Source organism: Ischnura elegans, chromosome X, assembly GCF_921293095.1.
Source record: "Ischnura elegans chromosome X, ioIscEleg1.1, whole genome shotgun sequence".
In the NCBI taxonomy this organism is placed as follows: domain Eukaryota; kingdom Metazoa; phylum Arthropoda; class Insecta; order Odonata; family Coenagrionidae; genus Ischnura; species Ischnura elegans.
The window spans coordinates 106,300,320-106,316,129 of NC_060259.1; the positions used below are offsets into that span (position 1 = coordinate 106,300,320).

Genomic DNA, 15,810 nt, shown 5'->3' on the forward strand with positions numbered 1-15,810 from the left:
TTGTAAACTGGTTGCCAACCGACGCAACTGGTTTCCAATTGTAGTCACAAAATAGTCACTCCGTGTGCGCGGGGCCTAATGGTCAGCGCAGTGATTCGGGTAATCAAATACCCGTGGTCCAACTCACGGTTCGGAGAATAATTTCCTGTTGAAAGTACTATGCAGTAGAAGGAGGTTATTAGTGACAGGTAGTTATCGTTGGCTAATTATCCGACTCTCATTATTTCTATCGGATTTCTGTTTGATTTTAATCAGTCACATTTGTTGAAGGATATGGAATGCAAATATCTATGTTAGTCACGAAAGAAATGTTTTCGTGATGAGTATTGATAAGTATTTTCAAGCCTACATATTTGGTGTGCGTGCTATGTTAATTTCAAATCTCATGATTTATTATTTCAGTCGGCGGAAGGTGGTGGGGAGTCGTGCTGCGGGATAAACAGATTCCCGTTCAAAGCGTTCCTGCTCTCGGGTCCAGTGTGGGCCTGTGCATGGGCTAGCTTTGGATATCACTGGGGTCAAACTACATTCCTTCTAGCTGTCACGCAGTATCTTCAGATTGTGTATGGCTTCTCCATGTCCTATGTAAGTATTTGCTAATGCTAATCGAATATCGAGTTATTCTCATATTCTGTCGCGTATGTGTCGTTGCCCGTTCCTCTAAATATTTTCCTCAGAAAAGATTAAAAATTCTCATTAATCTAAAGCTCCAAATGTTACTGTATTAGGAAAACATACTTTTACGTACAATTATGCCTCTTACGCGTTTCTTTAATATAATAGTTGCTGATTGGCTAATTACCGTAGAATGGAGTGAATAGGATCAGTTTTCATCTTGATTGTGCTATAACGTTTAGACTATGTAAAGCAGTAGGGTGAAGTCAATGCCATTTTATGCGTCTTGACAAATATTTTTGATTCATTACCGGAGACATCTTAATAATTTTATTGGTGAGATGTAATTATGGTTTTTAGTGATCTGATCTTATTGGTCCACGCAACGGGAAGAATAGACTCGTACATGATTTCCACTTGCAGATTCTATCCTCCTCTACCCTTGATGCATAGGCTCGCGAAATAATTAAATGAAAACATTTATTTGAATTTATAGATGCATTTATCTTTATTTTTAATGTAAAAAGTGCATTGATTATGGTTAATAAAGGCCCATAGTTGTGAAATTGTTTTCAATGTTGATATTTATTAGCTAAGCAGCATGTATTGATTCCCAAATACAACATCAAAAACTTTTGGAACTTTCTATCATCACTCTAAGCGGGTTGGCTCAATAGGGTAGTTTCCCCCATCAAAGAAAACGAAATGTATTGATTGCGATTCCTTACCCACCATTAGTGTATTCATAATATAGAAATTATTTGGTTTTAGATATCCCAGTTTGGACGAATGGCAACGGTCAATTTTAACCTCATTTTTAAACGGCCAGATTGACGCCCATGCGATTCCACTCCACGTGACGTCAAAGGGACCTAGTTTCTACACGAGTAGATAGGAGTTTTACATTGTCTGAGATTACTAATGCATGCATGAGGCACAGAGATCAGGGAAACATCTCTTAATAATCACACATTAAAAATACCTAAGTTCGGAAAGTTTCCTTCGTTTGATAGGGTAATAATAATCCTTATTTAAGCCAAGCGCTACCTGCTAGCAGGGTACGCTACCTGCTAGCAGCCTGCGTCTATCAGCGCTCAAGCCTCGCCCCAAGGTCACCTCACACTCCGACAGCTGGAACTAGAAATACGTCACACGGACTTTTCTCATCATTCCTACTTAGCCGTCGCGTTTTCGCGCGCTTGACAATTTTCAATTTTCGTTTAGTAGCGAAAAATAGATATCATCATTCGAAAATCTAAGAGCGTGAAATGCGCACTCCAGGATTAATAATCTTTCGATTTAGGCTATAAAAGTTATCGGAAACCACCCTATTGAGAAGTAATGTTGTCCTCGTAGTTTGTTCAGTTTCAGAACTCGTGTTGTAAGTAAGTGCCCCTTAACAAAGTAACGGAGAGTGGCACAATCTAATGGGTATCCCTATTGCGATCTAATTATGATTCTACATATACTTATATTCACAATACGTTTCGTATTCTTCGATTTCCACGTACAATTGCGTATCACTTGTAAGTGGTATTTAAAAACTGAATTTAAATCGGAGCTGAATTTTATTGTAAAGGAATTTTGAAGAAAACCAGTAAGTTCGGCGAGCCTTCCTTACTTCAATAGATTTCGTCAGCTAAGTTACGAATGACCTGTGTTTATCGATGAAGTTAGTCCCTTGCCATATGTAAGTGAAATGCACCTTGGGAGATGGTGGAAAGTTCCTTTGATGATATGCCTTACTTTGTCCTTCATATCGGCCGCATCTCCAAATATGAATCCCCGTTTTTATTATTCGGATGTATTTCCGCGTCTCATATTTACGCTCATGCATTCCACCGCGTTACAAGATGCATTTCGAATTTCATGCGTGCGTGTCGTTGCGCTCCTTCACCTCGTTCACCAATTTCTTTTAATTATCCATTTTGATAGAGTTTGAAAAATGAAGACACGTGTTAATTCTTTCATTTTTTGATCCGTCCCCTACTTCACGAGCTATTCGCGGCGAAAAATTGACGCCCTCAACCCTTTCGGAGAGAAGTTGCTGATGTCACACACCCCTGTCGATCAAGTCACCTTTTCTCAGCCTCTTCCTCGCATCGGCCTCGCGTCGCTCGTGGCGCTTTGCATTTTTACGAGCCATACCTTCCCTCAATCAATAGTTTTTCCGATGATAGTTTATGAACCGGAACAATAAGGGCGTCAGAAAAGTACTTAAGGGTGGGAACCAGACATTGCATCAGTGGGGGCCGACTTTCGCGTTTCTTTTTTTCATTTTAATTTCATGCGAGAATGGTGGAGCAAGAAAGATTTTTTTCGTCGAAAATTATCTTTCTCTTCCATCTACCAAATTAATTCAAATTAATTGTGATTTCCGATCTGAGTGAACGACCTCGTCACTTGCCTCATGTGAGATGGGCTTCAGAAGTATCTCAGGTCACGATACTCACGCCACTCACCTGTCCCTCGTGGTAAATAAGCCTTGGTAACCATGGTAACGCAAGGGCAGACTTGAGGTAAGCTACGAGTCTGTCACTGCTTGCGGAAGTTATTCGAAATACTGCAATTCTCAAGATAACAGGCTCATCAGCAAGAGGCCAGAGGAGGGACGCGGAGGGGATGGAAAGGCTTATCATTGGAAGGAAATTGCGGAGCGAACACGGCGTTGGCGAATACAAGTGTGCATGCGCTGGCGGAGGCTGAGTGGGAAGGGATCATTCATTCCCTTGCCCTTCTTGTTCAGGCCTGCCAAGGTGCGCTCAGGTGGTCTCAGCTGAAAACACAGAAAGGATGGCGGCCGGGCCGCGTGACGTCATTGTGTTCCCGTCACCTTGTAGCGAACCGGCAGAATGCAAACACTTAATCGTGGACACAATAACAGCAACATATGCGTTTTCATGGCAAGTAAAATTGTTTAGCGGATGCAGAGGGATATTTTTGAAGAACATATGCATAGGACGGACTTGGGGAATCATTTCACTCAACTTGTAAGAACATATGCGATTAAATTAACGCAGAAAATGGAAAAGAATTGACTACAGATTTTCGGTTTCGTGATCTCTGTCGGCCCTTTCCCCCGTTCATTTAACACTCAACTAAGATGATAGTATTGCAGATGTAGATATCATATTTCCTTTATTCGACAAAGTGGATATCAGTCCATGAATTCGAAGAAAGAAAGTAAATGCTTTTATCGCCTCTGATTTGTGAGAAACATTACTTAAACTATGATGCCATAAATCGACGTCTCGCACGTTCTTCAGTGTGGGTACTCCAGCGTGGAGGAAAGAAATGTGAGATGTAAGAACTGCGGTGTTGTTTCGCGGCGTCTCCGGAAAATTTATTACCGTTGTATTACGAAATTTTTACGTCGGAAATTCGTAATTTTTTAAAAATTACGAATATAGTAGAAATTGCTGGATTTTTCAGTAGGGCTTTAAATTTAGCAGCCGGCACTCAAAGTGTTAAGAAATATCGAATACTAACTCACCCTCGATTGTAAAATGGCTGAATTATTTCATCAGCAGGGAATAAAGGTATAGCCAGTGATTTTATTAATTGAGTAAGCTTCCACCCTATGGCCAGGACGCCATGGATAGGTAATTGAAATGGCTCTGGTCATATAGTTGGAGTAATGAAACACTAATGAATAGGATTTAAGTTTTGCTAACAGCAATCGTTGCCCTATAATTTATCAAAACTCTGGAGCACCGCATTAATCTTTTCGCTATGACGTCATAGTCATCGCATAGACATAGTCATGACATTATTTCGCGTAGTTCCTGAGCTCAAAATTATCTCTCAAACGTCGCATTTCATGGTCCTCATTTGCATTTGGTTAGGCTAAAAATGTAGAGTCCAAATAGAGAGCAAGTAACCATGCGCCTGCGACACTCACCTGCCCAAACACCACGGCAAGCACAATACAGTCCAGGAGCGGGATGACCGCGACGCAAAGTGAGAATATTGTATTTTCAAAGTGGTGCCATTTCTTATACATGCCGCTATACATCAAGGGAAACCAATTTGGCCATATTTCTTGCACGCTTAATGAGTTGAGGGACGGGATAAATAAGCTGGTGGCTGAGAATCTCTATCGAAAGAATGGTGGCGATGACCTTTACGGGAAGAATGCTATGGGAATAGATGACATTCCAGCAACCGGAAGTGAAACACCCTCTTGCTAATACATTGGGGATGGGTATAAACGTGGCCGACATTGTTATTGAAGCATACAATCAAGAGCAACGTCCATCCCAGGCCACACTGCTAAACCCTTCAAACCCGACCGACCATCGTCACATATTTCCTACGCTCAATTAGGCATCAAATTTTTACATGCTCGCTGGGTGAAAAGATGTCTAAAACTAAGCGACCACAATCTCCAGGTAAACAACAAAAACGAGCACCAGCTGACATGCAACGAAGTACTTACTGATTAATGATTAATGAAAAATTAATTTCATTAAAATCCACCTTCAAATCCAACTTCAATTGAAATACATTTATAAAGCGATATTAGGGAATTTTTAACACACTTCTTCTCATTTGCAAGCTTCCTTTTTTCTGACCCATTCCTCTAATATTTAAGCTTCCTTAGGCTGACGTCTTCGTATTTAACAATTAAGAAAACAATGTTTAGTGTTTAAAATTAATTCTAAGTATATTCTGACTGAGGTATAATTCTGAAAACAAACGGAATCGATAAAATCGTGGATATACAATCCGATACATTAAAATGCTGCCACATATCTCGCTCTATTTTAAGGGCTATGGGCGATGTGGCATATTTTGGAGCCAAAATCGAAAAATGGTGTATAACGTTAGATTGAGCTCTTGAGGACATGTCAAACACCCCACCCATGAATAGCAGAGATTAAGTTTTATAATAGGGTGATTTCCTATTATTTTTTTATTGCCTAAGTCGAAAGATTATTATTCCTGGAGTACGCATTTCACGCTCATAGATTTTTGAATGACGATAACTATTTTTCGCGATTAAACGAAAAGTGAAAAATTTCAAGCGCGCGAAAACACGACGGTTAAGTGGGAATGCTGGGAAAAGTCCATGTAACGTATTTATGGTTCCAGCTGTCGCCGTGTGAGATGACCTTGGGGCGAGGCTTTGAGCGCTGATACGACGCAGGCTACTAGCAGGTATCAGAGTACCCTGCTAGCAGGTAGCGCTTGGCTTAACCCGTCAGTTCCCAAGCTCAGAATATTTAGTACATTAATGTTAATTTGATCATTTTGAGCTAAAATCATCTCCATTAGGTGGTTAAAGTTGTTTTTTGAGCATTTGTTGCATTTGTTTTAGAACAGGAGGGGTGTCACCCTCAGGTGACGTTGGGCAATAGCCTTCTAATTTTGAATGAATAAAATATAAGGGAGGATTTTCAAGATTTATATTAATTTTATTTACACACATTTGTAGAACAAGAAATCATGAAAGCTACATAATTTTTAACATGTATTCTGTGCAACACACATGAAATTCGTGGATAAAAAATAAAAAAAGAACTTTTGAACCTAAAAACAAGAAAAGTGATTTTTCCCTGAATTTATTTTCTCCCATGGAAATCATACCAGCAATGAATATGAAGGCCAACTTTACACTTTTTGCACATAATCCTTGTCCTCTGGTAACATTTACCACAACGACGTTGAGAACAATACTATTTGACATGTTCATCTACATCATCACAAAGCCGAACTTCAAGGGGAATTCTTGCGGCCACGGCTCCTTCCGCTGTACTTTGCGAAGGTGGTTTTTTGTATAGTCCACAATGTACCTGCAAAATACTTCTTCTGAAGTCACAATATGAAAATTCTTCAGTTGTGTTTTCTTTGAACACTCTCCAAGCATTTTAGTAGGACGCTCTCCAAGCATGGTAGGCCGCATCTGGCCCAAAGGCAAACAGGGGAGAGCACCACTTTTTTTCTCTGTAGCTGACTCTCAAGGAGTGTAGGTTTTCATCAAATGTTACCACTCCCCCCATATTTTAATTGTATTTTCTAACCGCATATGTGCAGGATACTTGAATTCAACATCTTCTTCCTTGAACAACGCCCACTTTGTCCGCTGCACTCACTGGACTTGCGCTATGGCAGTTGGATGCAATAGTAACAATGCTATTGTCATGCCACTTTACGACAGAAATATCACACATGACTTTCAGTGAAAGCGAGCCTCTCTTTTTTTCTATAGCAAAGGAGATTGTTCAAGAGGGAATTTATCCAGCCTATTCTCCCTAATAGTGCCAGTTCCACCTGTTTTGAGCTCTGTTAGCCTGGATATTAGAGGAAAGCTAGAAAAAAATTATCAAAGTACAAATTGTATGGTCCGAAATCCGAAGGTAATCTACTATGCATTTCCAAAACTACAGCACCGCTCAACCCAAATTCCGGTCGCAGAGGATGCTGCGCAGCTTTCGCTCCTTGATAGGGTTCAAAGGAAACAAAATACCCCAATCGCGTTGCACAAGACCACACCTTGTAGCCAAACCGCAACGGTTTTCCATGCATGTGCTGTTTAGTGTTATGCCGTCCGTAATAAGGCACCATGGTTTCGTCTATAGAAATATGTGAGGATGCAACATATTTGAAATTTTCAATGAAATTTTTGTTCAAAAATCTGAAATATTCACGCACTTTTCCGAATTTATCTCCTGTTGGCAGGTTCATATTATCACAAAGATGTAAATACTTCTGGAGTTCAAAAAACCGGTCACGTCGAGTACAATTCGCAATAAGATTATTGTGGGTGTCAGACTTTGTTTCCCAAAGCATTCGAATGTACTTCGACGTTAGCTAGCCTGTTAGTAGTAATGGAGCAATGTATACTTTTAATTCCTCTGACGTCAAAATTAAAGTATGGTTCCTTTGCAAGGCGTACAAGTTAGGCATTTTAACAATATGTGAAATGATTTCGTCACCGTGCATGGATTCAAAGCACTGAACTGGAGACTGATTTGTGAACTTCATTCACCTGCTGCTCGGAATCTCCTCTACCACTTGGGACAAAGTTTTCTTTACGCTAGTCCAATTTCTCTGTACTCGTGCGCCATTACTTTTTTCTTTGGTGGCTTTCGCTCCACTATTGTCCCACCGACATCGGATGGTAGACTTTCAATTGAAGATTCTCCCGAATCCTGTATTAGTGATATTTAATGAACAATGTAAGCTAAAATATTCATTCACAAAAATTTGCTTTAGAAGTACCGATGTTTTTCAGAAGAGTCCCTAGATAAATGTAATCTTACATCATTCACAGAAGTATACGAGTGAGTGCTTATTTCCACTAGTGAGCGAAGTATCCTTGGTGGCAAATTATTTATATATGCCACGGTTTCATCACCACACTCTTCCTCAGTAACATCTCCATCTTCCTTAGGAGCTAAAATAATATCAGCGTGATCCAAATTATCACTGTGGTGATCAGACTGCAATATTCTAAAATTTCGTGCAGTTGTGAGCTAAAAGAGCAACATTAAATATTATCAATGCAAATAAAAAAATTGATTAAAATATTTTTAATTAACACCATATGCACAGTTATAAAATAAAAACTCATAATATTAAATTATGAAAATACCATGAAATTCCGTGTATTTTACCCAGAATTTTAGAATACACTACACACAACAGTAAGCATAGAAATAATAAAATAATTCCGTATAAATAAATAGTTCCACTAAAAATTGTTGACATGAAAATTTTCCATCAAGCTCAGAGAAACAGTAAATAGTTTTAAGTATTAGCAGGGAATAAATCCGCTTGAATATTTAAGATGTTCAATATGAGTGAAATGGAGAGTTTGAAAACGTTCCATGAAGCCTTTCCCATAAATGCAGTCCATCAAGATGCTTCACTTCCCAACGTCACCTGTAGGTGACATCAAAAATTCGAAGTACCTCATTTGCTATAGGAATGAAATTTTTCAATGTATTTTTATTTTATGTAAGAACTTACATATACTTAGTCATCAAAACTAAAATAATAATATCATTTACGTACCTCTTCTGAAGTTTACAGGCCATAACAGTAGGTCTTGTCACTAAAATCCACACACAACCTCATTGCCTTCTATTCAAATGCGTACTGAAGACTCCTCTGTCGCTGAAAAAATACTATAATCCAATATGTGGTGCAGAAAGGCTCAAAGAAATGTAACGAAAACATACCGTGCCCCTAAGATTACATTGTTACATTTTGTGTGTTCACAAAAGTGTGTCACCTGTAGGTGACGTCGGGCGTTGCCGGGTTAAATAAGGATTATTATTACCCTATCAAACGAAGGAAACTTTCCGGACTTAGGTAATTTTAATGGGTGATTATTAAGAGATGTTTCCCTGAGCTCTGTGCCTCATGCATGCATTAGTAATCTCAGACAATGTAAAACTCCTATCTTCTCGTATACAAACTAGGTCCCTGTGAAGTCACGTGGAGTGGAATCGCATGGGCGCCAAACTGGCCTTTTTCAAATGAGGTTAAAATTGACCGTTGTCATTCGTCTAAACTGGGATATCTAAAACCAAATAATTTCTTTATTATGAATACACTAATGGTGGGTAAGGAATCGCAATCAATGCATTACGCTTTCTTTGATGAAGGAAGCTACCCTATTGGATGTGCGAGGGCGAATTTTGTGACATCTGAAGCAAACTGCTTGCTAACTTTATTAAAAAAACTAACTGCAACCTGAACGTATGAATTTCACTCGCTTAAAGCTTAGTTCAGATTGAGCTTAACCTTTACCTAGCTTCAGCCACCTTAGGAATAATGGAGCGAATGGTACCCCTCTGTCCTTCACGTGCTCCACGTGTACTGCACTAGTGTGCGATTATTAGTCTCTTATCGCTACTGCGTTCGACTCTTATTTATTTGGTTTGGGCCCATTTCTCCTCTCGACACTTAATTCCTAACATGCGAATGGGTCAGACTCTCTTCCATCTAATTTTATCTGCCTTTGTCGCTGCTTTACCTATCCCCGTATTTTTTCTCGCCCACCTCAATCGTCACATCATATCAAATATTATCGCCAACGCCCAATATTTCTCTAACGGGGAATTTCAAAAATATCGCTCGGAGCATTGGCGCTATCTCTCCTGTTCAGTGTGATACCCGTATGCAACTTCCTCTTCCCTCATCTTGTTATATATTTTCCATTTTTTCTGCCCCATTCAGGTACTTATCGCATCATATTTTTTTGAGTGCAATGAATGGATCCGTGCGAATGCATGCCACTTGAAAATTCGACGTGTTGACGCAACTCGCTGGATAATACGGCAGGCCCGTTACGTAACTCAGTATTAATGCGGATAAATATTTTGCGTTCGTATCGCACGTGGAGTCGTGTGGGCCGTGTTATGAGACCTCTCCTCGTGCTATGAACTCCTCCTTAATATTCAGACTTCCTCCAGCCTACGTTCAGCATTGAATTGTGACGTACAATGACATATTAACCATAAGTCAATGGGCACAAGTTAATTCCAGCGATCAACACACTGCCGCCGCACCCTTCCGCAGTCCGAAACAATTGAAGAGCGCGAAGCACGTTGTCAAGTTCAAATAATATTTCTAAAATATATTATGCCACGTTTTGTTTATTGCGTGAGACTATCAAATCGCTCCTTCAAGTATTGTTGTACAATATTACTAATTCATTGGTCGTTTGCGGTATTTGAACATAATACCGTTGTCTTGGTTTTTCATCTTTTTCGTAGATGTAAACGATGAGTCGAAAAGTCACCCTTGTGAAACTTATGGCTTAATATTTTCAATTTTAACCGGACCCAGATGGCACAAAAGAAGAGAGTTAGCTGCTTCAAATGGCTCTATTACGGAAGAAAATGACAAGCAGCTTATCGTTCGCTAAGGAACTTATGTAAGGCAAGAATAGGCAAGGAATGCAGTCAAATATTCTCATATTAACAAAAGTTGCTGATGTTGGATGAACACCAAAGGCGGCATAACAGCGTACTACACATCCTATGCTGCCTAGAGCTCTGCCGGATATAAATGTAAAGCCTAACAGAGAAATTCAGTGAGTCTTTGTAAGAGCTGATCAACTGATGAGAGATTTTCCTGGATGCGAACCTGTTTCTTGTGGTGGAGAGAAGAAAGTGACCTTAAGATTGGAGGACTAATTGGTTTCAATGAAACGTTCATGAGCATAAGAATCGAAACAACAAGTTTTCTCACGTAATACAACACATTTATATGCTCAGAATAATAGCACTCCCACAATAACACTATATGCTTATCAAAGAAAAGCTTCGCGGTTCATTCAAATGCAGACCCACTTTTAATCCCATTTATTTAATTACGTGGAACGACGCGACGAGTAAAACAACGCAAAGGTTGTGTAACTTAAGAATTAACTTATAACTTCATCTTAATGACAATTAAACTCATTAGGATCAAAAATACAACATAATAATAATGTAAAGCGGTAGTAAAATCACGAGTCTGTCTCTCGTTAATTACTTCGCTAAGGGTGCCTTCACAGTTCGGCGTTGCGTTGACGCCGCGGCCAGCGAGGCAATCAGAGCCCGTGTTTGAGAATTGATGACGTCACGTCTCCAGCTCGCTGCGTCGTCGCAGAAAAATTAAACCTGTCGGATTTTCTCTGCGTAAAGGCGGCAGTATGCCAACGATTTCGAATTGGTGTTTGTTTATGGGAAGCTTAGGTGTACAAACATGCAAAATTAGCTCTAATGGGAGTCAAAAATGCTATTTATTTCATTATTTACTATTATTTTGAAGTGTTAAGCATAGATATTTCGTATCTTTCGTGAACATAAGATATTTTTTAACCCTAAATTAGAGTACAATCACTGAGGAGCATATATTAGCATAACACATACCCGTCAATGGTATCACAAGCTAAACACAGCGTGAGAGCTCCTTGTTGGTGACTACGGTCGTTTAAATTCCAATGGATATCTAATAATTGTGCCCTCATGATCTGCGCAGTTTGAGCTATTTAGATAACATGACTAGGGCAATCTGTTGGAACTACAGTTATCATTAATAAATATTCTTGATAACATTCCACGTTACTCATGTTTCACTGAGTATGTAATTTGTTATTTTTCGAATATTCCGAGTTAGGGAAGAAAATTTAAAGGTCATAATAATGCATAGGCACGGGCCATCCCTACTTGAATGATTATCGACTTTATGGTCGCTATATTAACTTCAAATGCTATTTATAGTTAAGAAGAATATTTTAAGAAATGAAATTGCGTAACAATGCACAAAACAACATATGTATTGGGCATTTGGCTCGAAATCATAAGGTGATATGCTCCCGCGCCGATTTTTAGGAGCCGACGCTTTTTGCCTTTCATTTTTTTTCGCAACGCAGAGCTGTAAAGGGCAAAATTTGCTGGCGGGGCGGGAGTTCTCGTGGCGTCGACGCAACGCAGAGCTGTGAAGGCACCCTAAGCCGCAGGAGCGATTTCATTCCCGTCGCTAGCGAAAATCGCTCTTGTCGAATGTTTTCGTTAGCAATATGCTCGCCAGACCGAACGAGAATAACGTTTTCGTCGCCGGAGACACAGAGCGAAGCATTTCTGGCGAATTAACTAGCGAATGAAAATGATAATACAAATGCATACACCGTTCGCATATCTTTTCGACAAATCGCGCTGGCCATAGTCAGAAAGAACCATTATCAGGCCCCTGGTCTGTCCCCGTCTCGAGAGTTGCCCATTGTAAGAAGTGTGCTGGGTCGAACGTTGATGTGCCCGTGTTCTCTAAAGATTTGATTACAGCGCCTTCATTGGATTTTGGTGGTCATTCTTTGAACTGATCCCCATATTTAATTTTTATTTCTGAATATTACTCGAGATACTGTTCCGATCATTGTAAAAGTGTGAGCATTGTCATCCCGTTGTTAGCCATCCTGAAAATTTCATCGCTCTAGCAACTCGGGGAGTGGTCGAAATTAGAGTTGCAAGATTTTGGCTGGAAGGAAAAACACAGAAACAAACAAGAAAGCGAGTTAAATAAAACGTGATAAAATTACTTCGGCAGTCATCCACCGATCATCATAAAAGTTTTCGTATTTTTTCGATGAGAAGTTTTCCATAGCATCTAAATTTTGTAGGTGGCCGTAGGGGCCCTCAAACTCCCCTAGTGTTTTATATGCTAACATCTGGGTTCACTTCAGCGATACAATTTTTTTTGCTTTTCAAGGATTTACTTGTGATAGAGGGCGTACATTTTTTAACCGGGATGCTTAATAACCTGGTTAACTTGTAGTCTAAAGTGTTTTTGTGCGCTTCGTATTTGTCAGGAAAGTATGTTTTTAGCTAAAAAATGTAACATTTTCCCCAAAATTCAACTGCAGCATATTTCCATGGCAACCGTTATCATTAATAATAGATGATAATGGCTGCCATGTTAAGTGATTGTAACTTTGAAGTGCAGTACCAATTAAATCCAATTACGCTAAGTGTGACGTTAATATAGCTTACTAATTATATTCTATTGAGAATTAATACATATATTTGCTGAGGTTTGGAATTATAACTATCAGTGCAATATCGACCGAGTTTTTCTCGTAAATTACACGAGAAAGGAGGAAAGTTCTACGAGGGCTCCGCGTGGCGGCATTTCACTTGCGTTTCACGCACTGACCGCCTCGCTCATGGGGTACACGTTTTTTGCGTTCCGGCAGTGTTGTTTTCTCTCTCTTCTTTCTCCCGGACCTTTGTTGAAGCGAAACGGTGTCCCCGGCTTGGCTTCCCGGGAGCGTGGGAGTCACTTCGGCCATTCCGCGAATTCCATTCGGGCTACTACTCCCATCCTCATCCCATCGGCTGGCGCTGCCGAATAACGAGATTTTTCGAATCGCTGATGGATGGGGAAGTGGGTTCGTGCCTATTATAAGCATCAAAACCGTGATTCCCCACCCCCCACATCCCCTGCATCCTAGCATCATCCGAGTGAGGCACGGTATTAGCTATAAAGCTTTTAGATATTTCTTGTGTCCTGTTCCTGGAATATGCAATCACATTTTTCCGCCAGATCAAACGTGATTCTATCCGTGCTCCTACGTTATATTACTGCTCGGTGGAGTGCGCTAATTGAGGAAGAGCCGACATGGTATGATCCAATAATTTCAAGTATATTTCATTAAACATATTGATTGATCTCATCCACTTTCACGCGCCTTCTACGTGGAAAATTTGCCAATATATAATTTTGCTCTCTTTGTTAATTAAAAATAGGCGGTCACTTTTTCCTCGTAATTGAAATTTGGTGAGTGTGCAAGTCTATCTGTGAATCCTGCGTTCATAATTAATCACAGCGTATTTTTGGGGAGAGAGGGGTAATACCGTACGGCGGGGCAATACCGTGCACCATAATTTTAGATCCGCTGGAGTATGTAGAGAGTGCTGGGAAGTACTGCTGTATAGTGGAAGGAAAGCGAAACCAATACAGACAATCTGGGAGCTGTTACCTTTATGCACGTGTATGTGACGAATTTTTTTCTGTTTTGTCAACTTTTCTTATAAGTATAAAGACTAACTCGAACTGAGGTAAGAGAAATATGTTATTAGTGACTATGTTCAAACTAGTGGTTTTGAATATCCCATATAATGGGCTATTTTTTAGTACCAAACACAAGTACTATCTCCTTATATATTTCTACGGTCTAGATACCTTTTTCTCAACTTATACCCAAACAAACTCTACAAATGAGGTACTAAAATGCACAGAATTTATCAGAGAACATGCGACGGCTTCCTAAATATTGCTATTGTTTCCTAAATTTGGTTTAAAAAATGGCCCTTTATATTTCTCTTAGGGGATGAGGCGATCCGCCATCTTGACGTCACGCACTTGCTCCATGGTGCAGAGCAAACCTTTATTTCAGGATATTTAATTGATACCAATTTAGTTTCTGATACATATTATTTTATTTTTTGCAATATAACGCGCTTTCAACATATTATTTCAAATTAACACAGAAAGGTCTTGGACTCAACACGTACTCAGTCTATGGCGAACCATTTCCTGTCTCTCCTTCTCTGACACCCTCTTTTCTTTGTTTTCGTGTCTTGGTTATGGAGGAATGTTCGAGAGGTAAACCGGTAAATATTCCTGACGTTAACGGCGCACAAACTGATACATTTGTTTAAGGAAGACGCTAAACAAGTATTAACAGAGGATAGTGTAATTATTTCCAATGTTGTGTTTAAAGAGGTCCTCCGACCTCAATTTGTGCGTGAACATTCCAATTAAATTTGTACATAAGACCCTGCCTTTTTTCTACATTTTAAAATTAGAAACGCCCCCATCCCTCTGTGGATATGCATTGAAAAGAGCGGGGGAAGCCCGCTGGGAGCGGGCGAATCACGCTCGTATTGTTCTTATTTTAGGTTAGGGTTGAAAATGCTGCGTCGTGTCGTTTTGGGGTAATTCCGAGCAACGCCAAGAGGAGGAATTGACCAAGCCCAACGCACGACTGACTATCCCTTACACTGCGGGAGTATCGGAATCAAGGATCCTGAGAAAACACGACGTGGTCACAAGGTACAATTGCGTGACCAAGATCCACAACCTAGTACCTGGACCGAAAGACAACATTCCACAAGACTTATGTGAAGGCGTCTACAAAGTGCCGTGTTCGTGCGGGAAAGCTTACATAGGAGAGACATGCCGAGGAATGGCGACCAGGATAAAAGAACATGCAAGAGCCACAAAACAGCAGCAGCTCCACCTGTCGGCCATTGCAGAACACGCGTGGAGTGAGGCAGGTCACAGTATAGACTTCGAAGGAACGAAGATAGTGGCCAAGGACAATCGCTACTATCCAAGGCTGATCAGGGAAGCCTTGGAAATACACCAAAACAATATTTTCAACCGAGACCAAGGTTACCCAATCAGCAACGTTTGGAAGAGGGTATTGACCAATCAGCGTCCGGCAGGCAGCGGGACAGAGCCATATAAGGCGGCCAAAAACGAGAACTTCTCACCTTCGACCTGAAGACGGGAGCAGGATGGCTCCCGAAACTGTTGTCATCCAAAAACAACCAACGCGGCTGAGGAGCCCGAAAATCAGCACTGACCATGAGCAACGCCGCGGAAACCTACGCCAGGGTTTATACATATACAGAATACCCTGCGAGCCACCTTTAAGGTGTGTGGCAGGGGGAGATCAGTCACCGTTATGCA

General features: G+C 40.3%; 1 protein-coding gene across 1 annotated transcript in view; it reads left to right on the forward strand.

The window, feature by feature from the left end:
- The window catches only part of LOC124171236 (sialin-like), a 229,792-nt gene that overhangs the window by 137,222 nt on the left and 76,760 nt on the right, over positions 1 to 15,810 (forward strand). The window contains exon 8 of the mRNA XM_046550379.1: positions 403 to 585. Coding sequence (XP_046406335.1) covers positions 403 to 585 — 183 coding nt within the window. The remainder of the gene's footprint in view (positions 1 to 402; positions 586 to 15,810) is intronic.